Below are 17,551 nucleotides of genomic sequence, written 5' to 3' on the forward strand. Positions count from 1 at the left end.
TTAAACCCAACGGTTGGGTTTGTCCATATTTGACCCAAACATGGGTTGAAACAACCCATTAGAGTGCATTTTAGCAGCAACTCTCACATAAAGACAATTCCACAAGCCTGGTCTGACTTGTGTCTGATATTAAAAAAAAAAAAAGGCTTAAGGAGAAAGACAGATGCACATTTAGGAAGTCAAGCAGTTATTAATTCACCAATAGAAAGCATTTCAGCACTATCATCCTGCACCATTTTTGACTTGTCCCTCATTTGATAAAAAAATACATATACATATAAATTAAAATGTTATATATTGAATATACTGAATATACCTTGAACACATGCCCCACACTATAGCGTCTTGTAAAACCAAACTAGCTTTAAAATAGAACATAATGCACCTCATTACGTTTTGCTGCAGTGTGGATGGATTTTGCACAAACAAATGACACATTCCACATACAAACCCCCTCCTGAGCTTGGCTTTATTACTGGTACATCTTTGCCTAATAATTTTTTGAGGTTGCCCGCATGCTGCACCCCACTTCTTGACCATGACAAATGGGGCGGACTCCTGCTTTTAATAACCCCCTTCATCATACTACCCCAGACACACACACAAATATCCATGTACGGTCACACATAAACAAACAGCATTTGTATTTTTGGGTTAGGAATAAAACCAAACAAGTACCAATGGTAAATTGGATATATACTGGCCAGATCATTTAATCTATAAATATTTGGCAAGTTGAGGTTACCATAGGATGCCCCGATTATCCGAAGTTTGTCAGGACAAAAATCTACCAACAGTAGTCAGACAGTCAAATGATAGATAGATAGATAGATAGATAGATAGATAGATAGATAAAAAAAAGGGGGCTCATTATCAGCAAATCGGGATTGATACAAACCAACATAAGTACATATACACTTAAGACAATGAATACACTCATATGTGGAAATAAAAGGCCTCAATAGTTCGACCATTCAGCGGGCTGAGTTGCATAACAGACCTTAAACGGATCGACACTGTGAAGGGAGAGGAGGATCAGCTTTTGGTGCATAATAAAACCTGATCTATGGTTGCGGTGCAGTCAGTCTGACATGCACACACCCATACAAACCAAGACTGTGAGATACACAGTGACATAGAATTGAACAGTATGATGCAGCAGATACACAAAGAGTATCCTGCATCCCAAAATTAACGCCATTATCACACCATTCAATGAATGTGCTTACAAAAGTAAAACTACACCCCACCACAAAAGGAATAAAATAAACACAAAACACACACAAGCACCAGCATAATGACTCTTCACACAAGACAGTCACAGTGTGTGACTTTTCCACTCTCCAACTTTCACTGAAGAGATGGAAACTGTAAACATTTGAAAATCAATAATTCTACTGCAGAACCCTGGGATTGTGAATCCAGGACAACTTCATGCAATATATATTATAGTTAGGATACTTTGTGATACCTCTAACTCTGAATGATTTTGTACTCTCTGCCCTTATATACATATTGTATGTCCATAGATATGTTTATATTTGTAAAGAAAAGAAAAGAGAGGTCAGGGGTCCAATAAGCTGTTTTCAGAGGGCATATGCAGATATATAGGCAGATAAAAGCAATTATTTTCACTATCGGCCACTGGCTGATTGTTTAAAAACAGCCAATGATCATGGTCGATTATATCCTGTCAATCAAAAGGAGTCTCTTGTGTTGAATTTAGGGCTCTCTACGGGACAATAATTCATTAACAATTCAAAATTAGCCATAAGTCACCTGTAGTTCAAGCCAGGGTTGCTAGGTCCGCGTTTTTTCCCTATAACAAACATTATTTGTAGCACTCCTCCCATTTAATAATTGCAAAGAGCTTTGTGCTTTGTTACCTTCTGATAATTCTGTCCATTTTATCATGAAAGTCAAACAACAAATGGCATTTTAAGCGGCAGCACGGAGTGAAAGTCTTTTCTTCCACTTTACTACAAGTTATAGCACAAAATAAACTTGAATGCACATCAGAGGGTATGTTGAACAGTACAACTTACCAAAATGTATCATGTCTCATGCAGTTGAATGCAATAGTTTGGGCTATTATATATATATATATATATATATATATATATAGGCAGATATCATTCTGAATAATCAGAATTTAGTATCGGTGCATCTCTAATATATATATTATATTAAATATTATATCTAATGTATATATTAAATTTCTTAACTTTCTGAATGTTATTAATTCATATAATTACTATTAATATTGAACATCAAACTGGTTTCTTAGCTTTTTCTTTACACAAAGCACAAATTCAGTGCATTTTCCTGCCCTCTTTTGATTGACAGAATATCGGCCCTGACAATTGGCTGTTTTTAAACTATCGACCGATAGCCGATAGTGTGAAACTTGCTTTTATTGGCTAATACCAATTACTGGCCGATATATCAGTGCATCTCTAATATATATATATATATATATATATATATATATATATACAGGTGCTGGTCATATAATTAGAGTATCATCAAAAAGTTGATTTATTTCACTAATTCCATTCAAAAAGTGAAACTTGTATATTATATTCATTCATTACACAGACTGATATATTCAAATGTTTATTTCTTTTAATTTTGATGATTATAACTGACAACTAAGGAAAATCCCAAATTCAGTATCTCAGAAAATTAGAATATTACTTAAGACCAATACAAAGAAAGGATTTTTAGAAATCTTGGCCAACTGAAAAGTATGAACATGAAAAGTATGAGCATGTACAGCACTCAATACTTAGTTGGGGCTCCTTTTGCCTGAATTACTGCAGCAATGCGGCGTGGCATGGAGTCAATCAGTCTGTGGCACTGCTCAGGTGTTATAAGAGCCCAGGTTGCTCTGATAGTGGCCTTCAGCTCTTCTGCATTGTTGGGTCTGGCATATCGCATCTTCCTTTTCACAATACCCCATAGATTTTCTATGGGGTTAAGGTCAGGCGAGTTTGCTGGCCAATTAAGAACAGGGATACCATGGTCCTTAAACCAGGTACTGGTAGCTTTGGCACTGTGTGCAGGTGCCAAGTCCTGTCGGAAAATGAAATCTGCATCTCCATAAAGTTGGTCAGCAGCAGGAAGCATGAAGTGCTCTAAAACTTCCTGGTATACGGCTGCGTAGACCTTGGACCTCAGAAAACACAGTGGACCAACACCAGCAGATGACATGGCACCCCAAACCATCACTGACTGTGGAAACTTTACACTGGACCTCAAGCAACGTGGATTGTGTGCCTCTCCTCTCTTCCTCCAGACTCAAGGACCCTGATTTCCAAAGGAAATGCAAAATTTACTTTCATCAGAGAACATAACTTTGGACCACTCCAAAGTTATGTTATCGCAGCAGTCCAGTCCTTTTTGTCTTTAGCCCAGGCGAGACGCTTCTGATGCTGTCTGTTGTTCAAGAGTGGCTTGACACAAGGAATGCGACAGCTGAAACCCATGTCTTGCATATGTCTGTGCGTAGTGGTTCTTGAAGCACTGACTCCAGCTGCAGTCCACTCTTTGTGAATCTCCCCCACATTTTTGAATGGGTTTTGTTTCACAATCCTCTCCAGGGTGCGGTTATCCCTATTGCTTGTACACTTTTTTTGTACCACATCTTTTCCTTCCCTTCGCCTCTCTGTTAATGTGTTTGGACACAGAGCTCTGTGAACAGCCAGCCTCTTTTGCAATGACCTTTTGTGTCTTGCCCTCCTTGTGCAAGGTGCAATGGTCGTCTTTTGGACAACTGTCAAGTCAGCAGTCTTCCCCATGATTGTGTAGCCTACAGAACTAGACTGAGAGACCATTTAAAGGCCTTTGCAGGTGTTTTGAGTTAATTAGCTGATTAGAGTGTAGCACCAGGTGTCTTCAATATTGAACCTTTTCACAATATTCTAATTTTCTGAGATACTGAATTTGGGATTTTCCTTAGTTGTCAGTTATAATCATCAAAATTAAAAGAAATAAACATTTGAAATATATCAGTCTGTGTTTAATTAGTGAAATAAATCAACTTTTTGATGATATTCTAATTATATGACCAGCACCTGTATATATATATATATATATATATATATATATATATATATAAATATATACATATATATATATATACATATTTATCTTCTGCCGATACCGATTATTCAGAATTATATTAATAATATATACAGAATATATAGATATCATTCTAAATAATCAGAATTTAGTATTGGTGCATCTCTAATATATATATATATATATATATATATATATATATATATATATATATATATATATATATATATAATACTATATATGAAATATTACATATATGTAATATTACACATTTTAAAGTGCTCAAACCAATAGAAAGCAGGCGGTCATCCATTAGAAAGTAAATTTTTTTGTTTCTAGTACTAAACTTTTTACACGAGCATGTTTACATGTACATGTGAGAAAGAAAGTGAAGAAAAGAAAGAGAAAGGAAAAATAAGAGAAAGGATGGCGAAGTGAGAGTCTGCATTATCCTAAGGATCCAGTCTAGCCAAACAGCCCTCGGCCCTCTTCTTAATACAGAATAGTAAATGAGGCAGAACGCAGTATAACTCAACACTACTGTCTGGCCTCATATATATGCCAAATCATAAAGTGAATTCAGCAAGTCTCTCTCTTTTTCTGATTTAATGAACCTCCCTACCCCTCCATCCTCAAACCTAGAGAAACTCCAAACTCCACTGCCTCCCCTCCCCGCTCTCGATGTACATATAACAACCTATTCTTTATAGAGGGAGTCTGGATGGCCAGTCTCCATGGCAACACCATCACTAGGCAACGGCCACTGCTCTTCCTGCTTTGTTGCGGAGCAGACAGGAGTGCAACTGTGGCAGGTAGCGACCGGGGCCTAGCGGAGCGTAGAGTGGAGACAGGTAAACTCATACAAGGAGTATACTTGAGCTTTTGCAGAAATTGCCTGAGTCTAGCATATAATTAAACTTTACTTGAGTCATTTTTATGTAACGCATTACCAAGGTAGCAACTGTAAAGACAGTTATAATAAATTATAATAGTTACCTGTTCATTTTAAATAGTATAATGCTTAAAGACATTGTGCTGTTATGTTTAAGGTCAAAATAAAATCAAAATTTACTCTACTTTCTTAATGCATGTTCTCCGTTTTATTGTGATTATTTACTGTGATTATTCAAAATGTAGTATCATGTTCTTGTGCTGATGGCACATTAATCTGTGGATTATTTGATAATGTTAACCAATAGCCAAATAAATACTAAATTATAGAATTATAATGCATCATAACTGAGGGTATTATACAAGAGAGTATTTATAAGATGTTATATAATGCATTCAAAATACCTTTATAATCCATCGAGTTCAGGAGAAATGTTACGACCAAGACATTTAAGCCTTAGAAAACTATAACATGTCTAGTGACATCATCATCACAGTCTAAACCTATGTATACAGATTTAAATATGAGACACAAACCATTTGTTGTAATAAAGATAATGCATGTGAAATAGCCTGTATGAGATTTATGTTACGTTATCTAAAGTCTCTTTAAGTCATAATGCTATTCATTGTTTCTTTATTTTAACCAAGATGATTTTTGGCATCAGTTTATTGCAATTGGTTGTTGTGCTGCTGTTGATAAGTTCAGCCTCCTCTCGTTCCCAGGTGTGCTGATATGCCATTATTATTTGTGCCGTGATTCAGCCTCACAATCACGATTCCTCTTGTACAAACAGCATGAGGGAATTCATCTGAAGAAGGGAGTCATTCTGAGCTTTCAGAGCAGTTTGCTTACCAGCCATAATCACCGCAATTGTTCATAAAAAAGAGTATGTGATTACTCAGGTGCGTGTGCATGTGTTACATGTGGAGAAGAAAAAGAAAAGCAAGGAGAAGGGGGAAAAGAAATACAATTTAGGAATGAATGTAGAATGCAAACAAACAGATAGAAAGACAGATCAAATCTGACCTTCAATGCAATGAAAAACAACTCCCCACGACCATCTCTACAAAAAAAACCCCTGCTACCCCTCCAACTGTCCTCCTGCTGACCGCTTGTCTCCATCAGTGTACACTCTAACTAGTTTATTTGTCCACTAACAATGGCCAGTGTCCAGGAGAATTCTGTCATTTTTTTAATAAATCAGTTTTGAACATTTCTACCACATCCCAAATGATGTATTGTGTTTAATAACATTCGGTGGTGGAAGTGACTGTGATGGAAGTATCCTTTTAAAACAATTTTGGAATAAAACAGACCACTTTTTGTCTGACAAAAATAAAGTAGCAAAAATACAAGATATAAAACAGAGTTAACTAAAACTAAAAACGATTTTGTTAACTGAAATAAAGCTGAAATAAAATAAAGGCTACTTGAAAATGAGTCCAGCTAACTGAAATGAGTTTAAGTTAAAGGGTTAGTTCACCCAAAAATGAAATTTCTGTCATTAATTACTCACCCTCATTTCGTTCCACACCCGTAAGACCTTCATTCATCTTCAGAACACAAATTAAGATATTTTTGATAAAATCCGATGGCTCAGTGAGGCCTCCATTGCTAGCAATATAATTAACACTTTCAGATGCCCAGAAAGTTACTAAAAACATGTTTAAAACAGTTCATGTGACTACAGTGGTTCAACCTTAATGTTATGAAACAACAAGAATACTTTTTGCGCGCCAAAAAAAATAAAAAAAATAACAATATCTAGTGATGGGCGATTTCAAAACACTGCTTCATGAAGATTTGGAGCTTTACGAATCTTTTGTTTCGAATCAGTGGTTCGGAGCGTGTCTTAAACTGCCAAAGTCATGCCCCCAGTGGTGAACCATTGAAATTTCAAAAAACTTATGATATAACAAAGCCTCGTTTACTGAAATCACGTGACTTTGGAAGTTTGATACACGCTCCGAACCACTGATTCGAAACAAAAAATTCGTAAAGCTTCGAAGCTTCATGAAGCGGTGTTGAAATCGCCCATCACTAGATATTGTTGAATAAAGTCGTTATTTTGTTGTTGTTTTTTTGGCGCGCAAAAAGTATTCTCGTCGCTTCATAACATTAAGGTTGAACCACTGTAGTCACATGACCTGTTTTAAATATGTCTTTAGTAGCTTTCTGGGCATCTGAAAGTGTTAATTATCTTGCTGGCAATGGAGGCCTCACTGAGCCATCAGATTTTATCAAAAATATCTTAATTTGTGTTCTGAAGATGAACGAAGGTCTTACAGGTCTGGAACGACATGAGGGTGAGTAATTAATGACAGAAATTTTCATTTTTGGGTGAACTAACCCATTAAAGCACAGCTGAACAAAACAACTGAATACAATTAATTGTACTTAATTGTAGATAGTGGTGGAACAGATCAACTAATACTGAGTGAATTTGACATTTTTTTCTTAATCCTAGACTGTAAGATCTGTTTCAATTGTTTCAATTCAAAAACTTGCAACTGAAAAATTAAACACCGAATGCTTAACATTCAATTAGTTGCCAAAATGAATTAATTGCAACAGTTCTATTATGCTTAAATTAAACTCATTACAAATGAAAAATATGTTCTGTTTGAATCCAAAGTGCAACAATGTGAATATGATAAAGGCGGCAGCACATAAAACAAATGTCAGAATGTAAAATCTGTAATTTTATACACAATTAAATGCGATCAATTTGTACTCTTCCAACAAATTCAAAATGGTGCCTGTTTTTGAATGCAAATGAACAGGACTCGCTTTTGTTTGTGCATTAAATTACAGATAAAAATTACATTTAATTTGTGCCTATATTGTGAGCTCACATAGCAGTATTTGAGGGCGACGTTCATAAATGTGATGCATATATAACAAATACATGAATTTATTTGAAGTTTTGGCACTGCTTCAATCATCTCCACATTTATTTATGTTTTATTTACCCAACTGTTCAATGATTCGTATATCTACTGTTCACCGGGGGATGCTGAGTCTCCCTCGGCACCCATGTTTTTTTTTTGCACTCTTGTTTGATTTGCGCCTGGCACCGAGGCAAAGTTTGTGTGCGCGCTTGAAAAGTCTCCTGTGTGTTGTGGTCATAAGGAGACTGTTCTACATCTAAATAAACTAAATTCTGGTCAAGATAAATAGACAGAAATGGCAATTGTGAGCAGATTGGTTATAGGGGTGGCCGAGCTTCAGTCAATGGTGGCCACGCCCACCCCCAAGCTCCGCCCCTGACTATAAAAATTAAAGTGTATTGTATCAATTGACAGTATAATCCTATTTGCTTTCATACTTTCATTTCCATTGTACCTTTGTATAATTTATTAACAATTAATTAATAATGGCATACTGTGACTTCACAGTGAAAAGGACCATGGGATGACTGTGATATAACAGCTGTAGAATCAATAATAATCTGATTATTTTACAGTAATCTTTTCTATATCTATAAATCCACTGTTATAGTGAGATGTCCACAGTACTATGTTGGTGCTTAGCTTCCCAGCATGCTCTAAGGCATAAATAAATGATGTGGTTGCATTTTTAACTATTTGTTGGGTGATTCGGCTGTTGCTGTTGTTGTATTCACTTTAGGTTGCATGTTTTATATCGTTTATTTTTAATCTAAAATAATGTTTGTTGATTGTCTTCATGTGCAACAGTATTGCAAACCTCATGTTCCCCATAACAGTTTATACAAGACTATGTTATCTCTGTAATTTAGAATGCCATTTGCCACATATAATATAAATCACAAGTTATGAACATACTTAAGAGTTATTCATAATGTTTGGCTTCTTTTCTCCATGTAGAACAATGCAACAAATTGTATTTTGTAACGAAATTACACTAGATGGGAGAAAGCTAATTAAAAGTTAAGAAGTTCCTAGCCAAAAGGAATGCTAATTATCATAATGAAAAAAAATATACTATTATCTTACAATGCAATGCAATACAGTTATTTTTTCCCAGTATTTTATTATGTTATGACAGAAAATAGCGTAGTCTGCAATGATTTCACTTTAAATTTGAAAAAAGAATTTTATTGTAAGAAAGTAGGGTTAAATCATCTATCTATCTATCTATCTATCCATAGTTTTTAACAGTGTTTTCAAATTGATAATAATAAGAAATGTTTCTTGAGCAGCAAATCAGCATATTAGAATAATTTCTGAAGGATTTTTCAAAAAAAGGGTACTATTAATTTTGTCGATGGAATCAATGAGTTAAGAAAAATACATGAAATTTAAGATATGTTCTCTGACCAAACATCTTAATGTAAAAATTTGCTACTCACACAAATCTATCTTGTTTTCAGGATGTTTAGACATTTTTACTAGAAAACGACAAAATCAAAATGGTGTATTTTGCATTGATTTAACTTTAAAATTCAGAAAAAAGCATTTTATTGTAAGAAATTAGGGTTAAATCTTGTAAATTCCTGACTGTTTTTAACAGCTAAACATTATGTGGGTGCAGAGAGTGCGTGTGGGGGAGGATTTTAACTAGAACTCTCAAATCACAAAATCCAATTTTCAGGTGCACATCTAGAGGGTCGACCTCAAATGCAAACAGCGATCCCCCCGCCATCTACCCCTCTACCCTTTTCCCTACACATTGACACCAGACAGCACCCCTCCCCCAGACCCTGCTGGACAGCCCCCAAAACCCCCTCCGTCCGACCAGCAGCACCACAACACTATATGAAAAAGAATATGAGCAGGCATGAATTTTAATGCAGTCGCTCATCTCAGCCAAGCAGCCTCACTTCTGCAGTGGAAATAAATAAAGAGGGGAAAAAATACAGAGAACTGATAGATGAATCTTAAATCAAAAGGAGACAGAGGAGAAAGCATATGCAGAAAGACAAGGGTGATGGGAAAAGGAGAGAAAGCGAGAAAGGAATGGCAAAAAGTAGAAAGGAGAAAGACAGAGAGCAAGAATGAGAGGTGAAATCTCATCTCTTGGCTGAATAATCTGTCATTCATCAAACTGATAGAAAAGAGAGAGGTAGCACAGCCGTAAAACGAAATAACGGCAGAGGATGGGAATTTCGGATTTGGTCTGGCTCCAATTCGCCATCTTGAGTCAGATGGCGCTAGTTATCGTGCCTACATCTACATCTTTCTCTTTTGGTCTAAATATTGCATGAATAATGCATGGACCTAGGTTTCATTAAAACCTCTCTTATTAATAATATCGCTCGTGGTGGAGTATGGGAATACGGGGTGTGTGTGAAATGAGAAAACGGGAAGGGGGAAAACATACCATCCTGCAGACGCTTACGCTTGTGTTCTGTCTGAAAAATTCTGCAAAATTTAACACGGCCCTAATTTTCTGCACTTTGCTATATAACCAGCTTTTGAACCAAAAAGCCAGTGGCGGTGAGGGGTAAACAGAGCGATGGGCAGGCCAATTCAGCCAAGCACTCAGCCAGATAACTCTGGGAGGCAAATGGGCATGATTTCACAAGGACACTGCAATGAGGTCACTGTTACCTTGTCTTTGTCAGGCAAAAGGCTACAGACTGAACACAACAAAGCCATAAACAAGGGGTGGAAGATCTTGATACTGATACTGTCACATGACTTTAGCATGATACAGTGTGCACTGCAAAACAAAGCATTTCTCTAATCTGTATGTTTGTCTTGGTTACCAATAAACTAAACATTTATAAAACAAGATAAATTTTACATGTGCATCAAAATCTTGGCAAACACCTTCTTTTTTTTCCTAGTTTGGGGTACGGACGTCACGGTTCGGTGCATACAGTCAGACGGCAAATTCAGTCAGTCACAGGTGATCCACACTCCAATCCAGAAGGGGGCGCGTGCAGTAATGCAATGCTGTTTGCTAACCCCACAACAGGAAAAAGCACAGAAGAAGAAGAACAGACAATCTATGCATAGATATGTTTATGCGTAGTCTCGGCCTCAGGCGTCCCGCCCACAGACCGTTGGCTGAACGTCTGATGCTTATGGCACACTTAACTGGAAACACTTCAGGATTTTTGAAGTCGTCATCTGGTTGGTTGAATTCTACAGGATGTCCGGGTGATGTGTGCGTTGCGTTCTTTAACGGTCCGCCTGAAAACAAATGCCTAACGTGGAAGAAGGACGTTGTCGTGTCGTGTTTAACTGTGACAATGCGGCTTATCAGGATCAACTAAACGCTGGATTTTCAAAAGTATGTGAAGTTGCAGTAAACTTGCACAACGTTCTAGAATGAATAATTTATTTGATGCATGTCAGTTTGTTGTTGTAGGGACATCAACGTTACATTTTTATGCCCCTAAACATGGCGCGGAATAAAACAAACTGTGATTGGTTGCGTTACATGTCAGTCAAACGTCCTCTTGGTTGGTCCTTGGCCAATGAAAGCTGCAATAGAGTGCAGACCTTCTGCCATCAGTCGGAAGGTCTGGCAACAAGACTAGTTTATGCGTAATCTCTCAACCAGTGTTTCAACCATGGACATCAATAAACAGCTTGAGAATAATGTTACATAGCATGATATTTACCTCAGGCAAGTCATTTAGTGTCCACAGCATGTTAGTTTACTAGAGAAAATGAACTCTAGAGGGAAGCATTTCACTAAATATATGCACTATATTAGCTTATATATTCATTATATTTACTTTACCTGTTAGTAATGTCTTAATTATTTAATATATCTTTAAATAAATTTGTCATGAAAACAAGTTGTGTAAAACAGTGTAAATATTTCAAAAATGAATTAAAGTAGAAAAATAATTGAAAAATTTCTATAATTAGATTTAGAAGTTAATGCATAACCTGCCTTATGCGCAATTTACGTTTTTTTTTTTTTTTTTGAATGTTGATTATTATATTTAAAAATAAATAGCAACTGAATTTAATAGTTTGTATATAGTTTTCAGCATTAGCTGAGATAGATTTTTTTTTATCCTTATGAAAATGTTGATCATAATTGAATTTATTTAAAGGGAGAGACACAATTTGTTCAATAAACCACTGTTGATAAAAAAAAAAGAAAAATAAGCAATTTTATGTTTCCTGCTGTACCGTATCGAACCGTGACTTCAATACCAAGGTACGTACCGAACTGTCATGTTTGTGTACCGTTACACCCCTAGCGAGTACATATTAAAAAATAAAAAGCTGTAAAAGTCATAAAAAATATAACCTATTCATCAAAGAATCCTGAAAAAAAAAATGTATCTTGGTTTCCACAAAAATATTAAGCAGCACAACTGTTTTCAACACTGATAATCTGATATTTTTCTTGAGCAGCAAATCAGCATATTAGAATGACTTTTGAAAGGTCATGTGACACTGAAGTGTGAGTAATGATGATGAAAATTCAGCTTTGTCGTCACAGGAATATATTATATAGAAAACAGTTCTTTTAAATTGTAATAATATTTCACAATATTACTGCATTTACTGTTTTTTTTTATTAAATAATTGCTACCTTGGTGAGCACAAGAGACTTCTTTCAAAAACAATCATACGGAGCCCAAACTTTTGAACAGTAAGATAAACCTCACTGAATTTGTTTAGATTTACACTTAAAAATTGCCAATGAGTAAAGGAAAAATACTAGTAATTTGAGATATATTCCCTCATTTTACAGAAAAATCTAGCTTCCCATATAAATGTATCTTGTTTTAGGATGTTTAGACATTTTTTTTACTGAAAAACTACCAAATACTGATTACAAAAACTGCCATGTGACTCCTTGTTGTAATGCATGTGTGAGATGGTTAATACCCTTTTTCCACCAAAATGGTGCTGGTGCTCAGGGACGTCTCTCAGAATTGTACCACATTTTCACTGACATGACTCTTGTGTTAATACATAACTTGTCTTTTTTCAGACAGGCAGATTTTTTTTGGCATATCAAAATCAAATCCATTTAGTGTGAACAGAAAAAAAAATGCATGAACCCCTTTTTTTTTTTTTATGTGTCAGTCCATTGGCTTTCAAATCATTGTGCTCTTTTTGTCATTGGCCATTACAGGTTTTGGAAACTGTATATGCATGAATGTGTAAAACATGCCTCGTGACTTCAGCACCGTGGTGAGATGTAACAAAAAACATGAGCAGATGCAAAATTTCCAGTTTTCCATCATGTTTTTCCACATTAACAGTTGCTGTTTGTTATTCTATGAGAAAGTGTCTTGGCATCGTTCTGACTGATTATATCATTAGCATCTGAAGTAGATATGGATATTGACAACTTCTTAACAAATGGATCAAATTTCATCATTTGCGAAATGACAGTGCGGACACTGAATCCAAATCGGATTTGTGTGAAGTGTGAATGAATGAACACAAGCTTTGTTTAGAAGTCTTTTGCTTTGTTCACGTCGTGTCGTAATTACCATAATTACAAGATGACAACTCGAAGATTCTAGTGTTTTAACGTCTTCAGAACCAGATATTTGTTTCTATGGAAACCCATAGAACACCAAATGGATCCAGGCTTTGATGTTGATGACAAAATACTTAATAACGATGTTAATTCACCACAATGCTTTAAAAACAAAGAAGGAAGAAAATGATTAATATTATAGGAGCTCAATATATAATGAATAAAAAAATCATAGCAATCAATTCACACATATTTGTAAATAAAATATTTTTATTTCAGACAGATGGGGAAAATAAAGTGGCTGGAGTAGCTTTGCAGCACAACAAAAGTAGGAACAAAAGAGGACAAAACAGGGAGTCGACTGCTGCACTGGGCACTTCCAGTTAGCTTTGTTGGTTATAATGAACGATCTAGTTCTGTCATGAGTTGTTGTTTTGGAAACTTTAAGTGGTCTCCCGCCCCTGGTCCCTGGCGATAATGGTGCCTGGTTTAAGATTAAGAGGCGGAGTCAATTTCGTCCAGGCCAGAATCACCTTTAATTCATTGGAAATGCGTGGAACAGGGCCAGATTGAACAGCGGCTCCAGCACCAGCACCGGGGTCAGTGGAAAAGGGGTATGAGAGTGGGTAAATTGTGTTAGAATAGTGGTACTCTATGGGTTGTGGTATGAGTGTGTAATCCATGGCTGAGGCTGATGCTGGGCTCACGTTTGTGGTTGTTCTTGCGCTGGAAGGGAAGTGTGTGCCGCTCGGAGTCTTCCTCACCCTCCTCATCTGCCAGGTGTGTGTGAGTGTAATGGTAACTCAAACCTGGACGATTCTTGTAGCGCTTCCCACAAACTAAACACAGAGGAACACACAAGGAAGCAAAAAGACAGTCAAAAAATCTGTAATAATGCATACAAGAGTTTGGTTAATCTTGTCATGAACAGAAAAGTATTAATTATAGGTATTATATTTCTATTACATTTTTTTATTGTTGTTGTTATTTACTGACAATTATTTTAATTCATTTTATATTATAATTTAATTATAATAAAATATTTTAATTTAATATTTCAAAGTACTAATAAGTGTTATATTAGTATAATAATAGCTATTATTATATGCATAATTATATTTTATTATTATTATTATCATCACTAATTTTAATTTAATTAAATAAACATTATATTTGTATAATAACAGCTATTATATATATTTTATTATTAGTAGTAGTAATTTTAATTATATTATCAATTTGTTAAATATATGACAATATACTTAAATATATGACTTTATTGTAATTATACAATTATTATACAATTCTGATATAAAGTCAGAATTTCGTGATATAAAGTCAGAATTGTGAGTTATAAAGTCAGAATTGCGAGATATAAAGTCAGAATTGCGAGTTATAAAGTCAGAATTGCAAGATATAAAGTCAGAATTGCGAGTTAAAAAGTCAGAATTGCGGGTTATAAAGTCAGAATTGCGAGTTATAAAGTAAGAATTGCGAGACATAAAGTCAGAATTGCTGGATATAAAGTCAGAATTGCGAGTTATAAAGTCAGAATTGCGAGATATGAAGTCAGAATTGCAAGTTATAAAGTCAGAATTGCGAGTTATAGTCAGAATTGCGAGTTATAAAGGCAGAATTGCGAGTTATAGTCAGAATTGAGAGTTATAAAGTCAGAATTGCGAGTTATAGTCAGAATTGCAAGTTATAAAGTCAGAATTGCGAGTTATAAAGTCAGAACTGCGTGATATAAAGTCAGAACTGCGTGATATAAAGTCAGAATTGCGAGATATAAAGTAAGAATTGCGAGTTATAAATTCAGAATTGCGAGTTATAAAGTCAGAATTGCGAGTTATAAAGTCAGAATTGCGAGTTATAAAGTAAGAATTGCGTGATATAAAGTCAGAATTTAAAGTTATAAAGTCAGAATTGCGTGATATAAAGTCAGAATTTAAAGTTATAAAGTCAGAATTGCGCGTTATAAAGTCAGAATTGCAAGATATAAAATCTTTATAAAGTGTATATAACACAATTGCGAGTTTATCATGCAATTCTGACTTTATAGCATGGAATTCTATGAAAAAGAGTCAGAATTGTGAGATATAAAGTCAGAATTGCGAGTTATAAAGTCAGAATTACATGATAAACTCGCAATTGCGTCTTATAAAGACTTTTTTTCCTCAGAATTGCATTTATATCTTGCAGTTCTGACTTTAAAACTCGCAATTCTGACTTTATAACTCGTAATTCTGACTTTATAACTTGTAATTGCGAGAAGAAAAGTCAGAATTCTGAGATAAAAAGACGCATTTACCTTTTTAATTTTTTTATTTAGTGACGGAAACTCTTCCCTAAGAACATTGACACACCATGCAACATAAGTCACAATGAAATGTGACATTAAATATCCCATTATCAGGAGAATTGCATTGTACACGTTTATATGGCTATATGGTGCTCTATTTGTAGTTCTACCCCTCCTTTCCCAATACTGGGTTTGGTAATGAATATAGAGTTATATTCTGTGTTCACTTGTTTATTTGTGCATGATACTCACTGTCACACACATATGGCTTGTCTCGATCCTCTAGGGATGCTGGTTCCTGTCTCTTTCTCATCCCCCCAACACCACATGCCTGGACACATCAAAAAATTGCATGTAAACACACATGGATTAATTTACAGTTGGCAACCAGTCTATTTTACACAGGTGCAGATAGAGAACCATCGTTATTTTGGCCTTGCAGCGCCCCCCTCCCCTTCCCTACTTCCTTCATCAAGCTTTAAGCAAATCCTCTTACACAGCATTAATTACACCTAGCACACAATTATCACAGCATCTCTTCTACACACTGCCGGCTAACTATGTGGGGTGTGAGAGATCTTAGAGGAAGAAGTGTGCCCCAATTAACAGCACAGAAGGTGACAGATTCTAGGGAATGAATCGAAGACAACCTCGTATGTATTTCTGCTAGACTAGTATATTGAACGTCGCATGCTTTTCTTCCAGGGTTGTCCGCCATATCTTGACATTTAAATTCCATTGCTGAAGTTGAATTTACATAGCAAACAGAATGAACAACTGCAACTACAAGTAGAATTTAAAATGGAATTAAATTCTAAGAAACTGATGTAACTGTAGTTTTTAGTAAAACATCTCATTTTTCAGTATGAATTAACCATAAACATATTTTCATACAAACATCATATCCAGAACCATTACATGTTAATAATAATTAATATTCAATTTATTCAGTGTATTTGATTTATTTATATTTACATGTAATTAATTAATTTTCCTTTTCTTGACTATGGTGGAATAACACTAGTTTTCCCAGAAAACTATAATTAAATTACATTATGTTATATAAAATATTATGTAATAAACAGATATTTATAGATATTTCTATCATGAGAACTCTCAGAAGATTTTAACTTTGTAATGGATATGATAATGTTAATGTATTTGGTCTTGGTGGAATAGATCTGCTACGCTGCTCCTGCTGAATTGCTGCTACTGTTGATTATTGCTGTTGTAGATTATTGCTGCTGCTGCAGAGCAAGTACAGGAACTTGCTACTGCCAATACATAAGCTGATACGCTGCTGCACAAATAGCATATATAAAATTACCCATAGCCGATCTATACAGGTGGAGCTGGGGAAGGTGGAGGGTTTCAGAGGAACTCTGAAAGCGCGCTGCAGACTGCTATAGTGAATGCTAAACAGCCATTTAAATGTTGTGAGCAGCAAGCTCATTGGCTGCAAAGGCAAAATGAACCAATCAGCTTGTACCAAGTAGTTAACACTGAGAATATCATCAGTTTGCGTCAAGGACCCATCAGCCTGCGCCATCTAGAGTTTCCTGACAGAACTAGGCATTTATTTTACAAAGTTATATGAAAAAAATAATATGGTTACCATATTATATGGTGCCATGTGGCAATTGATGTTTTGATGGCAGAGAAGTCAGTATGTCTAATCAGCTGAAAAAAACAAAACAATGTATTCTACATATCAGGACCTCCTGTCCTCTGTTGGTCATAAAAACAGATAGTAAACTAAGCCAGAGTTGCCTTGTTGATGGATGGGATGCTAAAATGAACAGAGCAAGTTTTCAAGGATACCAAAATTTCCTGATAATTTACTCACCCCCATGTCATCCAAGATGCTTATCTCTTTCTTT

General features: G+C 35.4%; 1 protein-coding gene across 4 annotated transcripts in view; it reads right to left on the reverse strand.

The window, feature by feature from the left end:
• The window catches only part of dpf1 (double PHD fingers 1), a 71,121-nt gene that overhangs the window by 19,617 nt on the left and 33,953 nt on the right, over window positions 1–17,551 (reverse strand). For 3 of the 4 annotated variants that reach the window (XM_051862405.1, XM_051862406.1, XM_051862407.1), the window contains exons 7-8: window positions 15,924–16,002; window positions 14,077–14,208 (exon numbers count right to left, since the gene is read on the reverse strand). In XM_051862405.1, coding sequence (XP_051718365.1) covers window positions 14,077–14,208; window positions 15,924–16,002 — 211 coding nt within the window. Of the gene's footprint in view, window positions 1–13,621; window positions 14,209–15,923; window positions 16,003–17,551 lie in introns of those variants that run through there. The other variant, XM_051862408.1, reaches the window with a different exon arrangement.

The sequence above is a fragment of the Ctenopharyngodon idella genome, chromosome 15 (assembly GCF_019924925.1).
Source record: "Ctenopharyngodon idella isolate HZGC_01 chromosome 15, HZGC01, whole genome shotgun sequence".
NCBI lineage: Eukaryota > Metazoa > Chordata > Actinopteri > Cypriniformes > Xenocyprididae > Ctenopharyngodon > Ctenopharyngodon idella.